We start from the raw sequence: 25,547 nt of genomic DNA, 5'->3' as shown, positions 1-25,547 counted from the left end.
GCCCCTTTGCCGACCTTTTCGAGATAGCTAGGGATGCACCGGGGCCCCGTGTACGACATATCCGAGATTTGGAGTTCTAGCCCTTAGAGAAAAAAAGTTTTCCCAAATGGAGTGTCATTTGGACAAAGCCCCTCAGAAGTGTAGCCTGCAAGACCTAATGGTTCAGAATGTGGTGGAAAAACAGTTTTTGAGATAGGAAGGTCCTACCGCCCTGAAATTTTAATACCTTATTCTAGGGCCTAACTGGGACCTCCGCACCGAAACTTGGCCCGGTCGGACCCCGAGGGCAGGAAGGGGGGGCCCTTCCTGCCCGAAACTTGGCCCGGTCAGACCCAGAGGGCAGGCCCCCCCTTCCTGCCCTCGGGGTCCGACCGGGCCAAGTTTCGGTGCGGAGGTCCCAGTTAGGCCCTAGAATAAGGTATTAAAATTTCAGGGCGGTAGGACCTTCCTATCTCAAAAACTGTTTTTCCACCACATTCTGAACCATTAGGTCTTTGCAGGCTAGCGAGCCGCTGGGTGCAGGTGCAACGAGATGGAGCACTTGCTGAGCCTGGACTTTCATAATCTTCGCTCTGTGAATGTAAAGGATGTTTGGTCGGATGTTACGACGAAGAATCATAATGTGAATGGGAATATTCTATAAATCTCTTGATATCATCTTTCGTCTCAACACTTCTGCTGCAGCCACTTAAAGTCTCACTCCGAGAACCTTCAAATATGAATCAATCCATTAGAAGTATGAAAATATCTTCCCGGTGGTGCAACAGAGCAAACAAGGTGTCCTTTGACATCTACGTTTCGAGACGATTGCAACAGTGCCACACATGATCATATTTGAATATGTTTCGGGGTAGTAATTAGCTGTCGATTTTGGAGGCCTTTATCAATAATGACCAGCTATAGATTTGCTTCCCGATGGAGATTTTTGACAAATTACATGTTAATTAGCATCTACACGTTAAGCTGAGTCCAATGAGATCAAGCTCGGCCTCTTGCTACACCGAGATCATGTCCTAGACCTAGGTGTACCATGTAAAATACATGTTACCATTAGCTAGAGTGTCGTTCTTGGTGTCATTGGACTCAGCTCAACGTGTAGATGCTAAATAACATGTCATTTGTGACTAATCTTTATCGGGAAGCAAATCAATAGCTGCTCAGTATTGATTAAGGCCTCCAATTTCGACAGCTAATTACTACCATTAAACATGTTCGAATATGCTCATGTGTGGCACCGTTGCAATCGCCTGGAAGCGTAGATGTTGAAGGACACCTTGTTCGTCCTCTTACACCACCGTGAAGATATTTACATGCTTCTGATTGACTAATGAATTGATTCAGCTATTCCCCCAGAAGTCTGGGGTCAAAAGGTCAAAAGGAGACGGCACCACGCCGGGGTGGATCCAGATCTCGGGCAACAGCGCAGGGTTGCCAGGTCCTGCAAAAAACGTGCCCCCCACATACCGTTCAAAATCCACCCAAAATGTCCTAGAAGCATCCCAAATAAAAAATGATATTATTGGCCATTTTGGCCAACGTTTTGAAAGTAATACTATTTGAGGGAATATTTTTTTGTTGTTGTTTTAGCAGCGAAATGCACCGTGTGCGTGTGTGCGTGTGTGTGTGTGTGTGTGTGTCTGTGTGTCTGTGCGTGCGTGTGTGTGCTTGTGTGTGCGTGTGTGTGTCTGTGTGTGTGCGTGCGTGTGTGTGTGTGTATAACACGCTATTTTATGTTGAAATGCGACGTAATCCAGTGTTCACGAAACGTACACTGTCAACGTAGGTATGCTTTTGGCGACTGGGCAGATATACGTGTTTCTAACAAGATGATATCATTAAAAGTTACATAAAGTAACAGTTTAATAACACAAACGCAGGAAGCACGTGAGCTGCTAGTTTAGCGAAAGCAACCTGACGTCGTTGAAACATGCGAGCGAGCCGATCAAATCCTAATAACTATAAAACTAAAGATCAGACACAATCACTGACTGAAGATTATGCAAGTAAAAAGTATATTTCTCGCTAGAAATGTTATTAGAAACACGTTTAACGGTGAATCGGTCCTAAAATATTGCATTTCCCATTCAGATAATAAAGATTAATAAAGATCATACACATTCACTGACTGAAGATTATGTAAGGAAAATGTACATTTCTCGCTAGAAATGTCATTAGAAACGCGTTTAATGGTGTATCTGTCCTAAAATATTGCATTTCCCATTCAGATAATAAAGATTAATATGAGCTACGCCGTGTTCCGGAGCCGCGGGGGATTCTGGGAATTGGGGTTCTCAGTTGACAAATGGGGCTTTTGTTAACTTGTTTTGTTGTTAGGATTAAGTGGGGTTAATGGGTTCGGGATGTTATGTGGTTGCGTGTTGTTCTATTAACATTGTTCGTGTGTTCATTGTTGTCGACACCGTCACCGAGAGTGACGTGACCATCGTTTCGTGCAGCTGTTCCGTGTTGAAGTCTCGTTCAATAAAAACCAACTCTCGTTGTCGAGCTTTAAATAAAAAACAACTTTCGTTGTCGAGCGTGCCCCCCCCCCCCCTACAAACGTGTCTCCCCCCCCTCAACAAACGTGTCGTCGTCGTCGTCCCCCTTCAACTAACGTGTTCCCCCCCCCCCCCCTACAATCGTGTCCCCCCCCCCCCCCCCCCCCCCTCAACAAACGTGTCTCCCCCCCCCTCCCCGGTCAACAACAGTCTACCTCCCCCCCCCCCTAAACAATCGTGTCCACAATTTGCCGCGAAAGCCGTGAAACCCAAACCCCGAAACCCGCCTCCACAGCGGCACGCGTGGATACTGTAGGTATAACACGCTGTTTTTACGTTGTAATAGTACGTCTCCAGTGTTCATGGAAACGTACACCGTCGACGTTTTTTCTTGGCGACTGGGTTGATATATGATACCTCCACCACTGGGACGTGGCAACAATTCTCCAAATCCATATGGGCAGGGGGGGATGCTTGTGGACAGTAGGGGTTTACCCTAGACATAAATAGGAAGTAAAATCAGGAGAAGGAATGACCTCTCACAAATATTTATTGAATAAATTGTTTCAAATAACCTTCCCTCATTAAATCAATGAGCTTGGTGTTTTGCTTACAAAAATAAGTTATAGAAGTCTAAACTGCAGAAAATAAACACATCCAAGCTGCCTTTTAAGGATACCTTGGAATATCTGTCTATTTTTCAACCATCGGACCCTAGTTTACGACAAAAACAACCCAATTGACGGCAGCTCCTTTGCCGCGTGGTTTTTAGAGCCACGAGTATTAAGGCCGATTTAGGGTCGTTTTAGACGCAGAGACGTAAGCACGTAATTTACACAAGGGACATGTTTTAGACAAGTTTTGATTTACGGTTCCTTAAGGATTGCGCGTGTTGCAAGGGGATTCTCCGCCAGAACAGTAGGGGGAGCAACGAACGAATCTGTGGGCGTGGAAGTGGAAATCGCTGTGAAATGTGAGACTCCTGAAAGGATGTGGTTAGCTGGCCAATCACAGTCTTTGCGAGCTGCGTAGGGCCGTAGTGTTTTAGTCGCATGGTCAGGAATTTTGGGCGACGCACTTAAGCACGTAAGGGGGGATATTTTACCGCGCAAGGGGGGGTTATGTATCTTACGTGCTTACGTGTTACGTCTAAAACAGAGCATATATCGGCCTTTAGAGGGGGCGGTCGATAGCAACCACCATAGCAACCATGACGGTCAAGTGACTGGATTCAGCCCCGTTGAAAAAAATAGAATACCTCCCTACACACTCAGTAGTAGCTTAATGATATTTAAATTATTATGACCATGAAGTCTTTATTTGTATGGGTTTACATTTCGTTCTGTGTAGCATGGAAAAATCGGAGAAACACTCCCATTCAGAATGCATTGGTTTACATTTCGTTCTTTGGAGCACAGTTATTTTTTATTTATTTATTTATTTTCAGTTTTTGTGGAGGTGCTTCAAAAATGCAAATTTTTCTGCAATAATCCAAAATCCAATGGAAAAACCCGTTGGCTTTTTGTCAAGGGAAACCCAGGTCGACGCTCACTTCCGGGTTTGCCAACATACGTCATCCCTCCACCACTATATACTGTAAAAACACATGTTCAAGTTGAATGATAATGCATGAATCTATTCATGCTATTCATGACAATTATTTTGGCCATGGTGGATCCAGATCTGCTCCGGAGCATTTCTGCACCTCGGGCAACAGCGCAGGGTTGCCAGGTCCTGCCTGCAAAAAACGTCCTGCCCACATACCGTTCAAAATCCACCCAAAATGTCCGAGAAGCAGCCCAAGTTGTTGTTTTAGCAGCGAAATGCATTGTTTGTGTGTGTGCGTGCGTGCGTGCGTGTGTATGTGTGCTTAGCACGCTATTTTATGTTGAAATGCGACGTAATCCAGTGTTCACGAAAACGTACACTGTCAACGTATGCTTTTGGCTACTGGGTTGGCTCTCAGATAAACGGGTTTCTAACAAGATGATATTTTAGCGTCACAGGGTTTGGGAGGAAGGTGCGGGCCTTCTGAGAGGGGGTTCCGGGGGTTTCCTTCCGGGCGGGAGTTTTGGTTGTTGTAGTTTTCCGGTGGAGCTGTGCCTGCCTGTCCGATTGTGGAATCCAATAAACCTGCTATCAAGCTTACTTCGCTCAATACCTCGCCTGTGGTTATTACAATATCATTAAAAGTTACATAAAGTAACGGTTTAATAACACAAACGCAGGAAACACGTGAGCTGCTAGTTTAGCGAAAGCAGCATCCCTAGCAACCTGATGTCGTTGAAACATGCGAGCGAGACGATTAAATCTTCCTAATAACTATAAAACTAAAGATCAGACACAATCACTGACTGAAGATTATGCAAGTAAAAAGTATATTTCTCGCTAGAAATGGGGGGGGGGGGGGGGGGGTAGTGTATAGCATGCCGCACCATGACCATGTGAATGCATACAAATGTCACAAATGAAAATATGAACATCTATTTATTGAACTTGAACAAAATTGCAAAGTGCAAATGTAAAACAAATCTTTTTTTGTGGCATTTAAATGTGTCAATAATGATAACAAATAAAACATTCTAAATAATAAAATCTTTATATGGCCACATTAAAATAAGAAAATTAGAAACTTTTCAGTCCTCCTCATATATTAAAGCAATAATGATAACAAATACAATATTCTAAATAATAAATTACTTTTTTTTTTTTCTTTAGTTCGTCCGTGAACTTACATTTACGTTTAGGCATGGCTGCAGATGTAATGTGCTGTTGTAAACAGAGTGGAAGCGGCAAGGTGCTCAATGTTGCCAGATTGGAAATGGCAAAGTAACGTACCAAAGGCCCAAAATGGTCGTATTTGGAGGATAATTATCGTGGCTCTGGCAACCCTGAGATTGGTCGCCCAATGACAGACTCTCTCTACAGTCAGCTCGCGCGGAAAAAAAAATATCGATCCTAAAATATTGCATTTCCCATTCAGATAATAAAGATCATACACATTCACTGACTAAAGATTATGCAAGGAAAATGTACATTTCTCGCTAGAAATGTCATTAGAAACACGTTTAATGGTGTATCTGTCCTAAAATATTGCATTTCCCATTCAGATAATAACGATTAATATGGCGACGCGCGTCCCGAGCAACCACGAGCGTCCACGAGCGGCCCCGAGACTTCAGAATGTCGTTATTTGTATGACCGCTAGAGGCGCTACATTTTGATACGCTCCAGTGGGTCGTAATTTGGGGCGGTACAAACGACCTATGCGGTCGTATTTTCTAGGACAGGCTGAAATTTTTGTAAGGAAAATGTGTTTTGAACGTTTGCAAAAACAAATTGACGTGTGTCCCGATAGGACTCACTATATTGATGCACCTAGCCGTTCCAGAATTACTCCAGAATCATGCTGTCAACAAGGTCACCATATATATCTTATGATAAAGTGAATTGCTTGCTTTATAATTTCTTGTGTGCTTACATATATCTTAAAATAAGGTAAATTGATTACCTTATAACTTTTTGTGTGCTTACATATATCTTAAGATAAGGTAAATTGATTACATTATAATTTCTTGTGCACTTACATATATCTTAAGATAAGGTAAATTGATTACCTTATAACTTTTTGTGCGCTTACATATATATTAAGATAAGGTAAATTGGTTACCTTATAACTTCTTGTGTGTTTAAATATATCCTAAGATAAGGTAAATTGGTTACCTTATAACTTCTTGTGTATCCCATATCTTTGAGAAAGTAAATTGTTTACTTTAGATATTCTTATGTGTTAAAATTGTGTGCCTTAAAATGTCTTACCATAGAGCCAACTGGCTACATTATATACCCTTTTTATGTAGTAAATTGAATGCTTAAACATATCTCCTTGTGAAGAAACATTGGAAGAATACAAAGAACATGTGTCCCTTTAGATCCCATGATGTATGAACACTCGGCGCGTGATAGCATGTGCACAACTTCAAGCTTCTTGTGTTGCCCCTCGGGCAAAATAAGGGAAACTCTGGAACGTTTATCAAAGGATCTTTTGTTATCAGGAGAGTAAAACAGGGAAATCTGCAGAGAAAGCTCAGTCGGTGTTCAGCACTCAGTCTTTTTGGTTCTTCTGCTGCTGGTGTGTGGTGTCGTGTGCTCTGCTCTGCCCTGCTCTTCTGCTTCCAAAAAACTGTGGCCTTCATAGCAATAGATTTTCATCTTAGGGACTCTGACACCGTAACGCTCGGTTCAGACTCTATTTTCTTTTTAGTTTAGATTTAGAAATCCAACCACGGACTTCATCTGAGAGTACGTTGGTAACCCAGTTTTAGAAATCCAGCCTTGGGCTCCACCCGAGAGGACGTAGGTACTTTTAATAGGAATCTTCTTTAGCACTAGCTTAGTCTCAAGCGTGATTAACTCAACAAAGGCAACTCTCGGGGTCGTGCGGTGTACTGTGGCACGAGAGTTGTGTCAACGTTAAAACCTGGGCTCCACTTGGGAAACGTTGTTAAAAAACATTAGTTCTAGAAACCCAGCCTTGGGATCCACCCGAGATTAACGTTGGTACTTAGACTTAGAGACCCAACCTTGGGATCCACCCGAGATTAACGTTGGTACTTAGACTTAGAGACCCAACCTTGGGATCCACCCGAAATAAACGTTGGTACCTACTTTTAATAGGCAACTTTTCATCTATATTCTTCTTCTTTTACTGTCTTTTCTTTTCAAATCTATACTCAGTTGTAAAAGTTATTGTGTTTATTGGACCTAAGAATAAATCTACCTGACTACATTTGTAGTAGGTAAACTCAATCGTTCGAGTCCTTTTCCCTGTCGATCCCTCGACACAGGCAAAGCCGAACGACGCGCTCTCCCAGCTGATCCCCTCACGGTGAGTGGCGCATTGTACAGGCAATGGTTGATTGTGACTGACGTGTATAGGGGGTGACAAGGCAAAAAAGATACATCATCATTTCGTATTAACTATTATTATTTCGGGTTAAAGTAAACTGTTGTGAAGGGACTTAACAGAGTGACCTGGGTCGGACCGGATTACGACTGAGCCGAGCCGGACCGAGCGCCTCCGTGAAACCGACGATTCACGGAAACAAGCGGGCTCGACCTGGGTTGGTCCCGGGGAGCGTACGTGCGACACCCAGACTCACACACACAAAACACACCCCTGCGGAGCAGTGTGTGTGTGTCGTACGCGACCGTTCCCAATAAATCACCGCGAGTGCGGTGCCCAAACACTCGACAAAATAATGATAACTCTGACTGTTTTGATGGAGAATAAGCATTACATGTTTGGTTGGTATTATTGCCGTTCATCATTAGGCCTATTCCTGCTGCAGATGCGTTGCATTCTAAAAATAGATTTGATTAAACGAGTAGCCTACTCGATTGATCCTCGAGGAATTCCTTCGATCACTCGAGTTTGGAATTTACTACTCGTGCCCATCCCTATATTTTACCCATTGTTGTTATTCTGATATTGAGACAAATCATGATCACTGTCCTAGTGTCCATTTTTGGTGAGTCTCAATGTCTACTTCATATGCAGTTAGAAATATGGGACAGTTGCTTCATTTTGTTTATATGCTACAGGCCGAAAGACTAATGAATATGTAACTTACTTGCTCCACTGACTAAGACGATTGGTATGACCTATATCATGCTATCTTTAAAACAAAAATAATGCAGTAGTCAAATAATATCTGCAAAATAAATAATAAACAAAAAATCTCTTTGAAATTAAATATATATACTACATATTTAAACATCCATGTCAGTATTTACATTTTGAACTAAGGGAATCAAAGGCTACAGGCTCTCCTGATTAACTATATTACAAAATAATATTTTCAGTTCTAGATTTCTTTTAGACCCAAGTAGAAACAATAATATAATAAAAATGAAATAATGGTTATATTAACTAAAAAGTAATTTAAGTTTCGATGTTGATCCTGATGTTATCCTCTACAGTTAAATAACTGTGATGTTAATATTTGTGGCCCTTCTTTGGACCTTGGGGGACGTCTGGCCACATTTGTTATTCATTTATTAGATTATATGTATTTTTCGAATTTAGCATGGACTGCAAGGTGCATTCCATTTTCCATGAAAGCAATACTGGGTGCTCCCAGACATGGTGTAATCCCATGTCAGTCATGGCCTAATCACAAATATGTGCAAAACAACCGTGAGCACAAGTTCTCAAGGTTGTTGTGCTTACTTTAGAATTATATAAGTAAAAAAGTATTTTGCAGTAAAACAACTCTTAAGAGTATAATTTATCCAAAAAGTTACTCAAGGAAATGTAACAGAGTAATTGTCACTAGTTACTATTACTCTGCACCTAGCAAGCGATTTAACATTGGTAACAGTTAACAATTGTTAACCAGCTTAACTTGATATATTGACATCTATTAGTCAGTCATCTTTTAGCTAAACAACATGCAACAACATTACTCAACTTACATGGTTTGTTTGGAGAAAACAAGGTAAAGTTTTTTGCCTCTTGGCTGCTAGTTTGCTGAACATGCTTGAAATAGATCTGAATCTATTGAAATTACAACACGATAGCGGTGTGTGCCACCTGGCTCCGCCTGCTCATGGTGCGTTCAAAGGCGGCTCGGAAAAACGTTTTTCCACGTGTTATAAATGAATTGAATGGTTGTAATGGCTGTAAAAAGTGCGGGGGACAGAGGGCACTGATACGGGAAGTGCGGGGGACCCGTTTACCCCGCGTCCGCTACGCCCATGCATGCATGTAAAAACCTTTAACCGATCTACATTACACAAAAATCGGCAAATGAACGGACAAGCGAAATCTGATAAGCTGTATGCATGTAATATTGCAGTTGTCCAATTTAGGAGCATAATCGAACTATGGCTTTAATTCGATTAAGCTGTGCATGTAAACGTAGCTACTGATTGATCCACAATTCTCCAGGCTAATAAGCCTTTTTAAAACTAACAATTGGATTACTTGGCAGGGAATTAATGCTTATATTCAACCTGGAGTCCATAGAAAATGGAACATATGGATATCATTGTCCCATTTTGTTGAACAAAATGGGACACGGGCCCATTTTGCAGCTCCCCTGCCGTGGACCGGGGCCGGGCTGCCTGCAGACGGGCTGCGGAGCATGCGGCCGGGCTGCCCGCGGAGCTGACGGCGTGAGTCCGGGAGCTCTGCTCTGGGAGTTTTGGTGTGGTGTTTTGGTGTGCTTATTCCAAAGAAAATGCCTGTAAAACATTCAAACGGCATAATGATAATGCGATGGTCATCATCAATTATTTAATTATTATTAACATAGAAAACACTTACATTTGTGGTTTTCGATCCTGTCGCATCTTTTTTCCCGCCATCTTGCCTAGGATTTTTCCTTATTGTTCCATTTTCTCGCAAGGCATTGTGGGAGCAAGTCACAACTATAGCGTTCTAAGTTTCTTTGAGCGTGCCCCATCGAAAATCTCAATGTTGAGGGGATGTTAGACCTCCCCCTTACCCCTTAAGGGCTCTTTATGGTCCCACGTTCCCGCAACGCCATGAGCACGCAGGCGGTTCGACGCAGTTGTGAACGTTTATGGTTTTTGTGGCGTTTGCGGTTGGGATTGAACCATCTCTCTGACAGCCTCTGAACGTGAAGACGTTCCATCAAAATAATTTCCCCCCCGGCGGCACTATTTTGCATGGACACCGCTGCTGCTTCCCGGGGTTAGCCCTGCCCTAGAAGATTGTGATTGGTTTAAAGAAATAAAAACAGGCCAACCCAGTTTCCCCCCGGATAGCCGGCTCTAAATAGCGTGGTTCCAGACCATTCTACTTGTTGTAGTTTGGTCTGGCTTTGCGAGACTAGGGGTCTATAACCCCCTTGGGTTGCGGGAACTTGGAACCATAAATAGCCCTTTACCCTACCTTAAAAAGGCTTGCGGGACATGGCTCCACTGAGGCCACGTTTATACATAGCAGGGTATTTAGAGAAACAAATGTTTCCCCCCCTCCGTTTTCAAAAAAGTTGGCATTTACATCAACCCGCTAAAATAGGGCTGGGCGATATGGGCCAAAATGAATATCTCGATATATTTTTACTATATCTCGATACACGATATATATCTCGATATATTTTGAATCTCCTCTAGAGCACATCATAAATGCTCGATTCAACCATGTCTGGCATAATGTTACGTCAGGAATAATTCTAGTATTCCTGAAATATAAGTCTGCATGTAGATTACATGAAACAACATATTGTTTAAACTCATTAGTGCTTTGTATTGGAACAATTTAGAACAATTTAGAACTTTAGAAAAGGAAAATCACAGCAAGTTAGATTTACCAACACAGCATTTATTCAAACCGTTAATTATTTATTAACTGTTAATAATAATTATTATATATACACTGCCAGACGACGGATCCAATGCTATTCTTTTTCAAAACCAAATCCTCAGTTTCCATCCTTTTTTCTCTCTCGCTGTTCTCACTCACCGGTCGGAGGTACACACACCTACAGCAGCGCGCCGTCCAGACTACGTCACACACGCGCGTCCATGAGAATCTCGCAGACTCGCAACGGGCGGGGGGAGTGAGTGTGTTTGTGCCATTGCATGTCTTTACCTTTTGTGGAAGAGGGAGAGACGTCGGACGCGAGCTTTTGATATTATACAATTATATTATATTATATACTATTATATATAGAGCTCCGGGAGTCGCAAACGGCAACTATCACTTTCTCCTCCATGCTGCAGTTTACCCCGGACTGCACTGAGTTTGACGGTTGAACGCTGATTGGCTGTTTACGTTACATATGTCACTCAGTGACCACGCTGTTGAACGCTGATTGGCTGTCATCACGAGAAATTAAAATACATTTCAACTTTGTCGCGCCACAAATCCTCGTGAACGCGCTCGCCTCTGCACAGCGAAAGTGTGGCGCGACAAATCAAAACTTGGTGCCGGTTTTCTCTCGCGAAGAATTCGCCCAATACGCGTCTACGTTCACTTTATATGGGATTTTGTCGCCCGTCGCGTTTGGTGTGAACGCACAATGAGTATGCCGGCGGCGGCAAAAATAAACATTACGTGCCAATTTGTATTCGATGTTCGCGACAGGGGCATTTTATACATCCCCTGGAGAACATCTCGCGATACATCGCATATATTCGATATATCGCCCAGCCCTACTTCAAGCACCATTATGACTATGCCAACCCTAAGGGCGGCAGTGTAGGGAGAAGGATAAAGCCATGCAAGCCAATCAGAATCCTTAGAATCGACTTCCTGTTCCTTTCTAAACAACCAATATGGAGCATGATTGCCAAACAAACTGTAAACATAGGACGTTAAGCATTTTCTGGCACATAATGTGACGCATGAGAACCTAAAACCCTGTTTCTCCCAGTTGACACGACAACACATAACCAGCGTTATCAGAAATCTCCACTTTTGCCAGAGTTTTTAGAAATATTTGTTTTCTGTGATAAAAACAGGGTTTTCGTGTAAATGAGAGGCCAAACCGCGTGGAAATATTTGCGTTTTCCCCTTTGTGTAAACGGGGCCTGAGCTTGAACGCGCAACAGCAAGGGGTAGGGCTGAGATTTTGCATGGAGCAAAGAAACAGGATTCAACCCATACTTCAACCCGCAATCAATGTAAAAAATAAACATCATACAAACAAGAACCAGTGATCAGGTTGCTTCTGTTTATCTGTTTTTTCAAAAGAAAAAGGATGCGACGAAGGCTCAGATTAAAACTACACAATTAAAATGTTCGATTTTTGTGAACAGATACAGTACATTGACGTTTTAAAAATAGGTTGACTATACATACAAGTTAATTTCGAAGTTGCCTGTTTTTTTAAGAAAAGCATCGCACAAATCATACACAATTGGCATAATCTGGAGTGCAATTCACAATAATTTCTTGGACGATTATAGCACTTTGATCACACTGCTCTTCAAAATGGCTTTACATATCAACCAATCAAGATAAATTAAACTGCAACCAACTGATCGATGTTGTGACTGATTTAGAACTGATTCAGTTTTTATCTCCTAGAAGCCCATCGAGGATTCGCTCACACATGTACAGGCACCGTGGGACATGGAAGAAACCTAAAGAAGAGAGGATATTGGTTATTGACAGCATTACAGTTTAAGGTGACCACAGTTTGATCTATGTTTGGAACAACAGAGTGCATGCACAAACCATCAATGTATAAAACATGGTCTAACCATTGCACTAGCGATGCTACATGCCGTCTCTCTGCTATAATATGACAGCTAGTGGACCGGACCACTAGCTCGCATATTATAGCAAAGCACAATTGTGTGAATTAGTTAATTTTGTCACCAGATGCATTAAAATGAAATTGTATTGCCACCAAATTATTATTTTTGTATTCCTTGTTAAACATATAAACGTTTGATTTTAGTGGTGTTGGAACCCTTGTGTCTATTAACATATATCTGCCCAGTCAGGGACAGAGCCTAATGTGATTTTTTTCTGTCTATCAAAGACACATCAGGCTTCGAACGGTTTGTGAAGCATCCTATCCAAAATGGTTGGATTACAATCGCTCACCACTAACACGTGGCGATGAGGTTTTAGACCTAGTTATCTCACCCGATACCTATACTACCTAGGATTTCCAGGATGTTGTTTCTTGCCCCTGGATGACCGCACGGATACTGTGCTGCAATCGTAGTGTTCATTTTGTCAGCTATTTTTGATTTAGTCTTAGTCTTTAGACGAAAATGCTTATTAGTTTTAGTCACATTTTAGTAATTGTTTTCCTTCGTAGTTTTATTCGACCAAAAGTCCTTACATTTTAGTCAACTTTTAGTCATTACTTTTAGTCAAAATGTTTTCTGTTTTTTAACTAATTCAATTAGGATAACCCCTGATATATGGACACCTGCTAAGTAGTTCCAGTCAAATTGTCTGTTCTGCCTTCAAAACGAGAGCTGGTAAATTTTGAAAAAATTTAACTGTAATCAGAAAACGCGGTTATATGCGATAGACCCTATAGTATCCGTGGTATAAAGGCTGGGACGAATGTTAAATTATAAATATGTACAATTTATGTTGAAAGTATAGACCGTCGCGATTCCCATTGAAACAAATGGCGCAGTGATTCGTCTTCAAAACGAGAGCTGGTAAATTGTGAAAAATGAATTAAACTGTAATCAGACAACCCGGTTATATGCCATAGACCCTAGATCAGTGGTTCCCAACCTGTGGGCCGCGGCCCACTAGTGGGCCGCCGAGGTATTGCAGGTGGGCCGTGGGAGACCTTTCGATTAAAAAAGAAAAATCTGAATTTATAACAAACAAACAAAAATATAATGACGGATTACTAAAAAGGATTGAATGGTTTAAGTAGATGATTAGATTAACGAAATCGGTTGTTCTGCTGGATTTGGCGGGGTTGGTCGGATCGTTTGATTATGGGTAATGTTCTATTCTCGTTACGTGCTGCACACCTCCAGAGCGGTAACGTGCTAATCATGGAGCAGTGGTTGTTAGGTGGAAAAATAAGAAGTAAAGTAGTTAACAACATCGAATCAGAAGACCATAGTGAGCCAGCGAAGAAAAGACCTCGTAGGAAGTATTCAGAAGAATATCTGTCACTGGGAAGTGTGGGGCCTGAACAGGATCCCCTGCCTGTTTGTGTGTTGTGCTCTGAGGTTTTATCAAACGAGGCTCTAAAACCATGCAAGCTGCGGTGTCATTTGGACACGAAACATGGACAGTACTCTTCCTAGCCACGGGAATTTTTGGAAAATAAGCTGGCAGAATATCGGATGCGTAAGAGAACAATTGAATCCACATGTCCTATCGGGTGGCGCAGCGAATAGCAAGAACAGGAAAGCCACACACAATCGGTGAGGATTTTTTTCTTCCCGCTGCCAAAGAGATGGTGGAAGTGATGATCGGGGAGAAAGCTGCCAAAAAACTGAACTTGATTTCTTTGTCAGACAACACAGTAAAGAGACGCATTGACGACATGGCTACAGATGTGTTAAAACAGCTAATAAGCAGAGTAAGAGCAAGCCGCTTTTATGCTCTCCAAATTGATGAGTCGACAGACATTGTTAACTTCGCGCATTTACTTTGTTTCGTCAGATATGAATTTGAAGGGGAGATACATGAAGATGTTTTGTTTTGCAAACCTTTACCGTCACGTACTACCGCGGAAACCATTTTTGAATCTCTGAATGCATTCGTGGTTTCCAATGATATCGACTGGACCAAGTGTGTTGGGCTCAGCACTGACGGAGCACAAGCTATGGTGGGGAGACTCAATGGAGTCGCAAAAAGGGTCAAAGCCGTAGCTCCGCTGATGACAGCTGTCCACTGCTGCCTACACAGAGAGGCACTGGCTACAAAGACTATGTCTGCAGAGTTAAAGACCGTTTTAGAAGAAGCGGTCAGAGCGGTGAATTTTGTTAAAAGTCGTCCACTACAGTCACGCTTGTTCTCCATATTATGTTCAGAGATGGGGAGCGAGCACCAACAGCTTCTCCTGCACACCGAAGTCCGGTGGCTTTCGCGTGGCAAGGTGCTCACTCGACTCGTTGAACTTCGGAACGAACTCAGAACATTTTTCCTCGACTCTCGGTTTGACTTGTCAGACCGATTTGGTGACTTCGAGTGGATCTGTAAGTTTACCTATTTGGCTGACATATTCGGCTACCTAAATGGACTCAATCTATCCTTGCAGGGAAAAGCTGTGACCACATTCCATGTCCACAGTAAGATAGAGGCCACAATTCGGAAGCTCGAGCTATGGGAGAGACGGGCCCGACAGAACAACTATGAGTCCTTCGACAATCTATCAGAACTTCTCATTCAAGAGGAAAGGCAGATCCCGGATTCTGTGGCAGATGCCGTCACAGAACACCTGCAGACCCTGCGGACGCAGCTCCGGGTGTACTTCCCGGTGCTCAGCGAACAGCACCGCTGGATTCAGAATCCGTTTGCCTCCCATAATGAGGATGTCCTCGCAGGTCTGAGCTCCAAAGAGCAAGACAGCCTTGTGGAGTTATCTTGTGACTCTGCTTTGAAACATGTCTTCACACAGAAGGAGTTAACACATTTCTGGATGCACACACACACAGAATACACTGATTTGGCAAACAAGGCATTGATGTTTCTGATGCCTTTTAGCACCACATATTTGTGTGAAACTGGTTTTTCCGTGCTCGTGGTATTGAAGACAAAGTATAGGAATAAACTGGATGTTGAGCCAGATCTCCTTTTAAAGCTGACATCCATTCAGCCAAACATCAAGTCTTTGACATTGGCTATGCAGCATCAACCTTCTCATTAGCGTAGGTCAGGTATGAACGAATATTTATGAATTAAAAGTTTATGAATTCAATGAACAGTTAAATTTATTTATAGGTTATGCCAATATGTTGAACAGTTTTTTTTATTTTAAACAGAACATTGTTCAAAATTACATTCAATAAATGAAGAAATGCTTAATCTCATTGTCGTCTCATAGTAAAAATGTGGGTGGGCCGCGGAAGATTTTCAGAATTTAATTTGGGCCTCAGCAGTCTAACGGTACGGCCACACCAAACGCGTTACTCGCGTTAGGGGCGTCCAAACTCGTCATTTTTGCATAGGGAACCATTGGTATAGGCGCGTAGACGCGTTACATGCGATGAAGCGTCGCGTTAGGGGCGTTACGCGCGACAGACGCATGTAATTACGCACGTAAACGCAGTAACGCGCCCAACGCACCAACGCCCGGAGTTCAGAAATCTTAACTTTCAACGCTACAACGCGTGGCGCTTAGCCGCGATAGCCAATCAGCGTGGAGCTTGACCCGACGTCACTGGCAGAGAGTAGTGAGCTTGGACAGAAGCATACGGCCGACATCTTTCTTTATTCTGGGTGGAAATAGTAACATAGTTACGCTATTAAATGCGTTTATGGAAACATTTTTAGCGAGAAATGTGCATTTTACTTTCATAATGTTCGCTCGATGAATGTGAAGGATGTTTGGTTTGATAGTTATGACGAAGAGGGAACGCTCCGTTCACTTGCATGGACTGAGTGTCTGGATGCTAAGCAACCTCAACGTCTTGGCGGACTATTTCTCTGCTGATCAACACTACGAATGCTGGAAACACACCAGACACACCATGTGAAGTTATTTAACCCGATTATTGTTATTTATATCAGAGATTATTTAATCTAACCCGATCTAAACTCTATCACCCAAACACGGCGGCGTTTGGGGTTCCTACCTCGGACTCCAGCGCAGCCACGGCCGACAACTATCTTTATTCTGGGTGGAAATAGTAACTAAATAGTAAGTAATCTAACCCGATTCAAGCTCTATAATGCACCCAGACACGGCGGCGTTTGGGTTTCCTTCCTCGGACTCCTAAATCCAGCGCAGCCACAGGCGCGTAGCTGCGTATGTAGGACCATTTTTGACACAAAATGGTCAAGCAACATTTTAGCTGCATTACGCGCGTACATGGTACGCGGGATACGCTTTTGGTGTGTCCGCAACATAAAGGTTGGGAACCTCTGCCCTAGATTATATGTGGTGCAAAGGCTGGGACAAATTTTGAATAATAAATATGTACAATGCATAACGTTAGCTCTCTGGCTCATAGCTGAGCGAATGATTGCCGTCATTCTGAAATTGGGTCATCAGAAGCACCTGGCTGGGGTTCAAGCTGCGCACATTCCTCAACCAATTCATTTTGACAGACAGATGAGACGCACAATTGGGGGAAAATATCATGCATTTTGGATGTCCACCACACCACTAACATTTTAGTCCTGTCTTGTCTCACCAACGAAAACTAGACTTCGTTCCCCATAGTTTTTATTATCCAAGATCTATTTTTAGCTCGTCAACGTTTCGTCTTAGTCACGGAAAAAAGGTCTTTGAGAAACATTTTCGTCATATTTTTCGTTAACAAAATGAACACTGAATCGTACAACCTCGCAAATATTGTAGCCCTGCTAGATAAGATCCCCCGTTAACTTGATCCTCCAGTCTATTTGACTACGCTGACGGTCTCAGCGATGTCTTATCTGCGGCTGTTTACTGCTGCTCCTCTTATTGTTAAAAAGCTGAGAGACGTAAGAGCAGGCAGGAATACAAACCTGCCATGGTTTATGAATTTGAGACGGGGACTCAAGTTGGACGTAAGTCCCACATAAATACACTAAATAGAATAGAGTTTATGTCCCACATAAACAGGCTGAATAGAATAGAGTGTATGTCCCATGTAAACAGACTAAATAGAATAGAGTGTATGTCCCACACAAACAGACTAAAAGAATAGGGTGTAGGACTATGTCCCAAATAAATAAACTAAAAAGAATAGAGTCAACTTGAAGTTGCCACTAACGCCTCGCAAACAACAAGAGTAATTACTGTCATTGATAAAATTGTCTTTTGGAAAATCAACGTAGGCTATTTTATTTCCATAAGCCCCCCTCCCGCACCTACTGCAGAGTGTGCTCGCTTGTCAGCCAGACTGGGACAGGTAAAGCAAAAATGTAATAGTATTGCATTACTTTGGCTGCAGCTCCTCACAGGCTATTACATTTCTATAGATATTTCTATAGTTTTTGACATTTAGCCTGAATTTTTCTTTTTTGTTTCACTTGATACTTGAATCTGACTCGTGCTCAGAGGCTTAAAATTTGTCTTGGGCTCTAACTCGAAGTCTTCAGATTGTAATTATATTTTATGGCTTGTGAATATCTCTGATATGAATTCATCAGGTAAACGACTTTATGGAAATATAAATTAAGACATTACAGATTTAGTTCCACCATCAACCGCATCTTTATTCTAATAGTAGCCCATTCCTGATTGAGTATCTCATATGCTATTACCTTTAAATGGACCTCCTTTGAAATCCAATGCCACCTTCCCTTCTTGTGTTAAATAGCCAAACCATTCACCATTTTCAGGATCGGAGAACTGAAAATAATCAGACAACTTATTACTGAACACGATGATAAAGATAGTAAGAAAAAAATGAAAGACACTGCCTTGTGTATTAGTATCAACCTATAATTCCTGAAATATTTTGGACAGAAATGAACTCACATGGCTAAAGGTGTACTCGTAAACTTCAGTGAATCTGTCAAGGAGAGTTGGTTTCTTGGTGTTGTTGTAAGCCATCAACAAGGCAATAAGAGCCTCGCAGTGAGGCCACCACAGCTTCATACTCCATTCCAGCTGAAAACATAGAAAAAGATCAATATTTGTGTCAATATTAAAGAATATACAAATGTTTCCCTTAGTGTCTGACATGGAGGTAGACCTCGCTCTAGCTTCATGTATACATTTCAGGCAAAAAGAGGGAAATTTGGAAATGATTAGAATGTTTGCCAAATGATATAAAGTATGTTTCATTGAATAACGTTGTATACTAACTATACCGCTTGCATTCTATTTTAGTATTGCTTACATTTCATTATTTTTTCCCCTTTGAAAGTAACCAATTGGTAGCCCATCTACAATTTTTTGCAAATTTCAAAATCACTTAGACAAATAAGATTAAAAAGCAAGGAAACCAATTGCGAGTAAGTGCACATAAGGTCTTATTAGTCAATGTATAATGAGGCCGGAAGGCTGCTAGTTTAATCCCGACTCTTCCTAACTGAGTGTTGTGTGTCCCTGAGCAACACACCTCACCCTAACTGCTTCTCATGGCCGACAGTGCCGTCGGTGGGTGAATGTGTGCATGAACGGTTGAATGTTAGGCAATTATTGAAAAAGGTTTAAGTAAGTAAGTTAAATGTTAATGTAAAAAGATGATTTGATTCTAATTGTTTGTGACCAACATGAGCTTAAGAAACAGACAAGAAAATACCTGTGTAGGACAATGACCATCGACATCCAAGAAGTAGAAGAATCCACCATGCTCTTTATCCCAGCCTCTTTGAAACTGGGGTTCAATGAATTTGCTGATAGCTGCCAACTGAAGTGACTCATCACCATGTGTTCCACAGAACTGCAGCAGGAACCATCCAGCTTCTAAGGCATGTCCTGGGTGCCAGGTAGAAATACATGAAGGATACACATTGTTAGCATCTACAATGGTTCAATGTCCCTTTCAACACACAAATGCCTCACAGTTGTATTCTTGCGAGATCCTGTGATATTCTGTGTCTCTCTGCCGATCTCTCTGGCCTCTGTCGCATTCAAGAGTACATAATTGAAAGGTCCCATGGCATGAAAATTTCACTTTATGAGGTTTTCTAACATTAATGTGAGTTCCCCTAGCCTGCCTATGTTATGGGGATTCGCGAAACGCCAGCAGATTTTGAAAATACACAACTGAAGTGGTCCTACCGCCCGCCCAGAGAATTTGGCCGGCCAATGAGAATGAGCTACGACCGTGAGAGCAACACATATGTGTGTGAATACACACACCGTAACGCAAGGGGTCATCCCTATGTTCCCCGGGTCCTATGTTCCCAGCTCGGGGAACATAGGACCCTTTTTAAAAAAAAAGGTCCTATGTTCCCCGTTTTTCCCAAAAAGGGTCCTATGTTCCCCTGTAGCCATACATACCGGGGAGCATAGGACCCTTTTTGGGAAAAGCGGGGAACATAGGACCCTTTTCTGGGAAAAGGGTCCTATGTTCCCCGCAATCTATCAATCTTTAAAAATATTTAAACTTTTTACGCGACATTCGCGTGATGACAGCCAATCGGCGTTCAATAGCGTGGCCACTGAGTGACATGTGTAAAGTAATAGCCAATCAGCGTTCAACCGGCCAACTCAGTGCAGTGCAGTCCAGGGTGAACTGCAGCATGGAGGAGAAAGTGATTGTTGCCTTTTGCGACTCCCGGAGCTCTTTATATAATAGTAGGGCTGTAACGATACACAAACTCACGATTCGGTTTGTATCACGATTTTTGACCCACGGTTCGATACATCCAACGATTTTTTTAAATTTAAAATGCATTTTATTTAAACAACACTTATATACCAATTAAATTAAATGTAACATTTAATAACAAATAATTTGGAACACTGAACAGATTTGAACAGAAAGAATACTATTAAAGTATAGCTAAAATAATATCCTTTTTTTTCTTTTTGCTGGTAGGCAAAAAACCCTCAACTGTTTGGTTGGTTTAGTCAAATATCCTTATTAGCGCTTCTTATTAGGCTATGTAGCTTAAATAATGACATAATCAGGCCGTATAGAATGCAACATGTTTAATACCCTAACTTTCAATGGATGGGGAAAAACATGAACGTCTAACATGAATGTCGCAATAACGAGGCATAGTGTTACGAGTAGCATATGTGTGTGCGCGAGAATGGCAGTGTGCGTATGCGTGTGTGAGTGACGTCAGCGTGTGTGAGTGACGTCAGCGTGTGTGAGTGACGTCAGCGAGTGAGTGGACGAGCGAGGAGAGCGAGCGGTAGCGCGTGTGTCTAGTGAAGAAGCGAACGAGTCCGGTAGAATAAAGTACCCATCCTGTCAATAATCGGTGGCCGCTTCATTCCGACCTATAAGCAGACAAACTGCCAGTCAAATCACACAAAACAATAGAGACAGGATCACACAGGCAGTTTTTTTCGCGCTTGGCCCACTCTGGATAAATGTCGTCATATCGCATATGAGGACTTCGACGGCTGTGGGGAAATGCAATCCTCCGTAGCCATGGAGAGCTGTCATCACAGAGAGGGCATCTCGTCGCATACTTACGGCATCGATAGGAGGGGGCGCTGTCAGCAGACTATTATTTAGACAAATTATTAGCAGATTTCAATTTGAAAATTTGACCGGAGAGTTAGAAAGGGCATATCGCGCTTCTGCCTTCTCACACCGCGAGACAGGTTCGTGGCTTTGAGTGTCGCGATTTCGGTTTCGATACGCGTATCGTTACAGCCCTATATAATAGTATATAATATAATATAATTGTATAATAATATCACAGCCAAAAGCTCTGTGCGCCTCCGGAAGGCCGTAGCGCGGGGAGCTCTCGTAGGGATTGGGCTTCTCGGGGTTTGTTTACTGGCGTATGAATAGACTGCGTCAGGTTCTCCGACGTCTCTGCCTTTTCCACAAAAGGTGAAGACATGCAATGGTAGTTATCTCGGCCGGAATTTGGCAGTAATGGTGGAAAAAGTAACAGACCGGGGAACATAGAACCCTTTTTTTGAAAAAGGGTCCTATGTTCCCGGTCACATATATATCGGGGAACATAGGACCCTTTTTAGGAAAAGCGGGGAACATAGGACCCTTTTATTAAAAAATAGGATGATATGTATATATTGTATTTAACGTTTTATACTTATATTATACTATAAACCTGCCCTTTTTATTTAATTTTTCCCCTGCTTTAGCAATGAGTTGTTACTGGTCATTTAACAACATTTTGAGGAGATAATCTGCTGGTTGTTAGGGGTGTCACATGCCACAGCATGTGACACCCCTAACAACCAGCAGATTATTAAAGGTAAGAATTTCGGATGACGCAAAGCAAAATCATCTCTACAGATGTCATGTTTGCGATTGTCGAATTGTAGAATGTTGGTGTATTTTAGTGTCTCTCTGTTGTTCACATTTCTAGTCTAGGGACAAGCCAGGGCCTCTCATACTGATGAGGTGTTCTGCCATTGTTATGTCTCAACAAGGTTGAACCGACCTGGTCCTCCGGGACATAGCCAGGGCCAGATACCTTATCAATGCTGAGAGTGCGTCTGTTCACGTGTTATTCATGTATCCCCTTTTTGTATAATACTCGCCCCAACCCTTTGGTTCGACGAGAAGAGGGTTCGACAGCCAAGGAACAAGTCATCGACCACCGGGTCCACTACAGATTATTCAACCTAAGTCTGTATCTCGCTGTATTACATCCTGGAATAAACCATCTATTCAACCCTCTGATCCAACCTGTCAAGCTGCTTTGATTTCGACTTCAAGAATTACTACTACGACTGAAAATACACAACGCAGAGTCTGTCCGAACAGTTTAGAAATAAGCTGAAATCTAACATTTGGTGCCGTGACACCGTCTTGAAGAGAGAGGAGTGAGAAGACGATTGCCTCTGCCCCTGTGATCGAGAAGACCGCGCGCTCTGCCTGGGAAGACGTCGGATCAACGCCTGCCCTGCTGAGGGACCCGCACCCACAACGCGGCTGAACCAGCGCATCTCCATGCACCACGTGGGAATCAACGGTGACTGAATCTCATTCCACACTCTCGACCAAGAGAAAAGAACAAGAAAGTAATCTTAAAATAATCTACACACACATAACTGTGATTATTAGGGGTCCAAGCCAACAGGTTGGATCCCTATTGTTTTTGTAAGGATTTTTTTTTTATTATTTGTTTTACTATTAGGCTGCACTACAGTTGCTGAGTAATGAAGTTGTGTCATTAAGAGCTTGACGAAGTGAGGACCTGTATTAGTGATTAAGAGCTCAATAATCACTGAATATACGCCATATTAAACTATTTAATTTGTTTGTTGAATAAGGCCTTTGGTCTGGGCTAGAGTCCTAGAATATTGAATTTGTTTGTTGAATAAGGCCTTTGGTCTGGGCTAGAGTCCTAGAAGCTGGGATAGAGTCCTAGAATATTGTAATAGCAATAGTCATTCAAGTGATTTGTTCATCTTTGCTAGTTTGTCAATGTTGATACGTGTCCTGAATATAACTTAAGACGTCTGGTTTGCTCAGGGCTTTTGTTTTACGACTTGTCAGACAAGGAGTGAAACCGTATTTGTATTGAATTCACTGGTGAGGTTACATGAATCGCTAGAGTTTTTTTGTTTGTGCTATGTTGTTTTGATCCCCGCCGAGGAATCACATATATTGTTTTTTTAATCGAAGAGGGAAAAAGTGTGCCATCATCTGTTGTTGGCATACCGAGCTCCGTGGGAGACGTTTATTTGTTTTTTTCTAAAGCAGCGATTGGTCGCTAGTTTTAGCTTTGCATAGGAAAAAAAAGATAGAAACAATGCCGATAGGTAAAGGCAGGAAGAAGGCAGAGAAGGAGGAAAAAGATAGCAATCAAAGTCCCAATGCATCTGAACAAATTGAACAAGATTATTTTGAATTGGAGGTTAGAGATATTGACATTTATTCAATTAGCGAGACTCTGTCTAGATTCTTCAACGACAGACATGATTTGCAAGGAACAGAAGAAAAACTTCGCCTAACATATGAGATCCGAAGGGGAGTAAAGACAAGGCTTCCCAGCTGGGACAACCGTAGCTGCACAATGGCAGAGATCAAGGAGTTCGGAGAAAAGGTGGATCGAGATGAAGAAGTCAGGATTCGATTCCTGGCTGACGAGAAGAAGGAAATGGCCAGGGAACGAGAAAGATTCCCCCAGTCCAACAGGGATAGAGAACGATTCCCCCAGCCAGTCAGACAGAGAGAACCTCGACCATGCCACAACTGCGGACAAATTGGACACTGGCAAAGAGAATGTAAAGCCCCTCGAAAGATGTACCGTGACCGCTCCAACGAGAGAGTAGGGGAAGAAAACCGCTCAGACAAAATGAAGGAACTATGGAAGAAATTACAAGCGCAGAGTGTTGAAGAACTCAGCCGCATATGCGTTTCAGTGTCGGAAACCAACAATAACACCGACTTGGAATGACACTCGTTAGATTTGGCACGCAAACTGACTGATACGGGGTGAAGAGTAGGGAGTGTTTGTTATTTTCATTCCTTTATTTTCACGAGAGGTTAGTCTTCGAAAGATGCTAGGACTTTTGTCACCTTTGTCGCCTAACTAAGTGAGAATTCATGTTGGTTCCTTCTTGACACAACTGCTCAGCTTTAGAACATTTTATTTGTTTTGTTTTGTTTTATTGGTTTTTTCAATCATTCATTCATTCACACAAGGTTTATTGAGAACTATGATGACTGATTACTGATTACTGATATAACCATTTTCGAATCAAGCGATTTATTTTTGCAATGTTTGAGGCTGTGACAATGCCTCCCCCATGACTGATACTGCACTTTTACTTTGTTTCATGTTTCATCGTACCTGGGAGATCCAGGAGACACGGACACTTGTTGAGCCCTTGGGATGAGTCCTTGAACTGAACTGTGTCTGTGTTTGTCCTGACGCCCTACTACGAACTTTCATCCTCATCCCCCATCACACCTGCGGTGGCCATCAACTGGAAAAGAACTCTGTTGCAACTGCTACTCAAAACCAACTGAGTCTTGCAGTATTGTCTGTGATGTTGTTGTGCCAAGCAGAGGGAGGTGTCTGGACAGTTGACTTTCTTGATTCTTTAAATTTTTTATGTTTTGGTTTAATCATGAGTAACCTAATGAGTTTGTTATTTTCTTTATTATAGTGGCCTACACCTGGTTTACTTGTGTATGATTTGAATTTACTTGTCTATTGCCTTTTATGCTTTCTTTCATTGATTTAGTTAATTATTAATGGGTCACCAGTAAATACACTGAATTCTCATTTTGTGGGTGATCTTTAAACTATGTTTAGTATGATCAAGAGGGAGGAATGTAGAATGTTGGTGTATTTTAGTGTCTCTCTGTTGTTCACATTTCTAGTCTAGGGACAAGCCAGGGCCTCTCATACTGACGAGGTGTTCTGCCATTGTTATGTCTCAACAAGGTTGAACCGACCTGGTCCTCCGGGACATAGCCAGGGCCAGATACCTTATCAATGCTGAGAGTGCATCTGTTCACGTGTTATTCATGTATCCCCTTTTTGTATAATACTCGCCCCAACCCTTTGGTTCGAAGAGAAGAGGGTTCGACAGCCAAGGAACAAGTCATCGACCACCGGGTCCACGATAGATTATTCAACCTAAGTCTGTATCTCGCTGTATTACATCCTGGAATAAACCATCTATTCAACCCTCTGATCCAACCTGTCAAGCTGCTTTGATTTCGACTTCAAGAATTACTACTACGACTGAAAATACACAACGCAGAGTCTGTCCGAACAGTTTAGAAATATGCTGAAATCTAACAATATCGGGGAACATAGGACCCTTTTTAGGAAAAGCGGGGAACATAGGACCCTTTTAT

General features: G+C 42.2%; 1 protein-coding gene across 1 annotated transcript in view; it reads right to left on the bottom strand.

The window, feature by feature from the left end:
• Window positions 1–12,191: 12,191 nt before the first annotated feature.
• Window positions 12,192–25,547, bottom strand: part of renbp (renin binding protein) — an 84,682-nt gene continuing 71,326 nt past the window's right edge. Inside the window, exons 8-11 of the mRNA XM_060063483.1 lie at window positions 19,371–19,546; window positions 18,602–18,733; window positions 18,385–18,472; window positions 12,192–12,617 (exon numbers count right to left, since the gene is read on the bottom strand). Of these exons, the coding sequence (XP_059919466.1) occupies window positions 12,544–12,617; window positions 18,385–18,472; window positions 18,602–18,733; window positions 19,371–19,546 (470 nt within the window). The 3' untranslated portion in view covers window positions 12,192–12,543. The remainder of the gene's footprint in view (window positions 12,618–18,384; window positions 18,473–18,601; window positions 18,734–19,370; window positions 19,547–25,547) is intronic.

The sequence above is a fragment of the Gadus macrocephalus genome, chromosome 10 (assembly GCF_031168955.1).
Source record: "Gadus macrocephalus chromosome 10, ASM3116895v1".
Lineage (NCBI taxonomy): Eukaryota > Metazoa > Chordata > Actinopteri > Gadiformes > Gadidae > Gadus > Gadus macrocephalus.
Note: the sequence above shows the minus strand (reverse complement) of the source record. Positions and strands in the feature narration are given on the sequence as shown.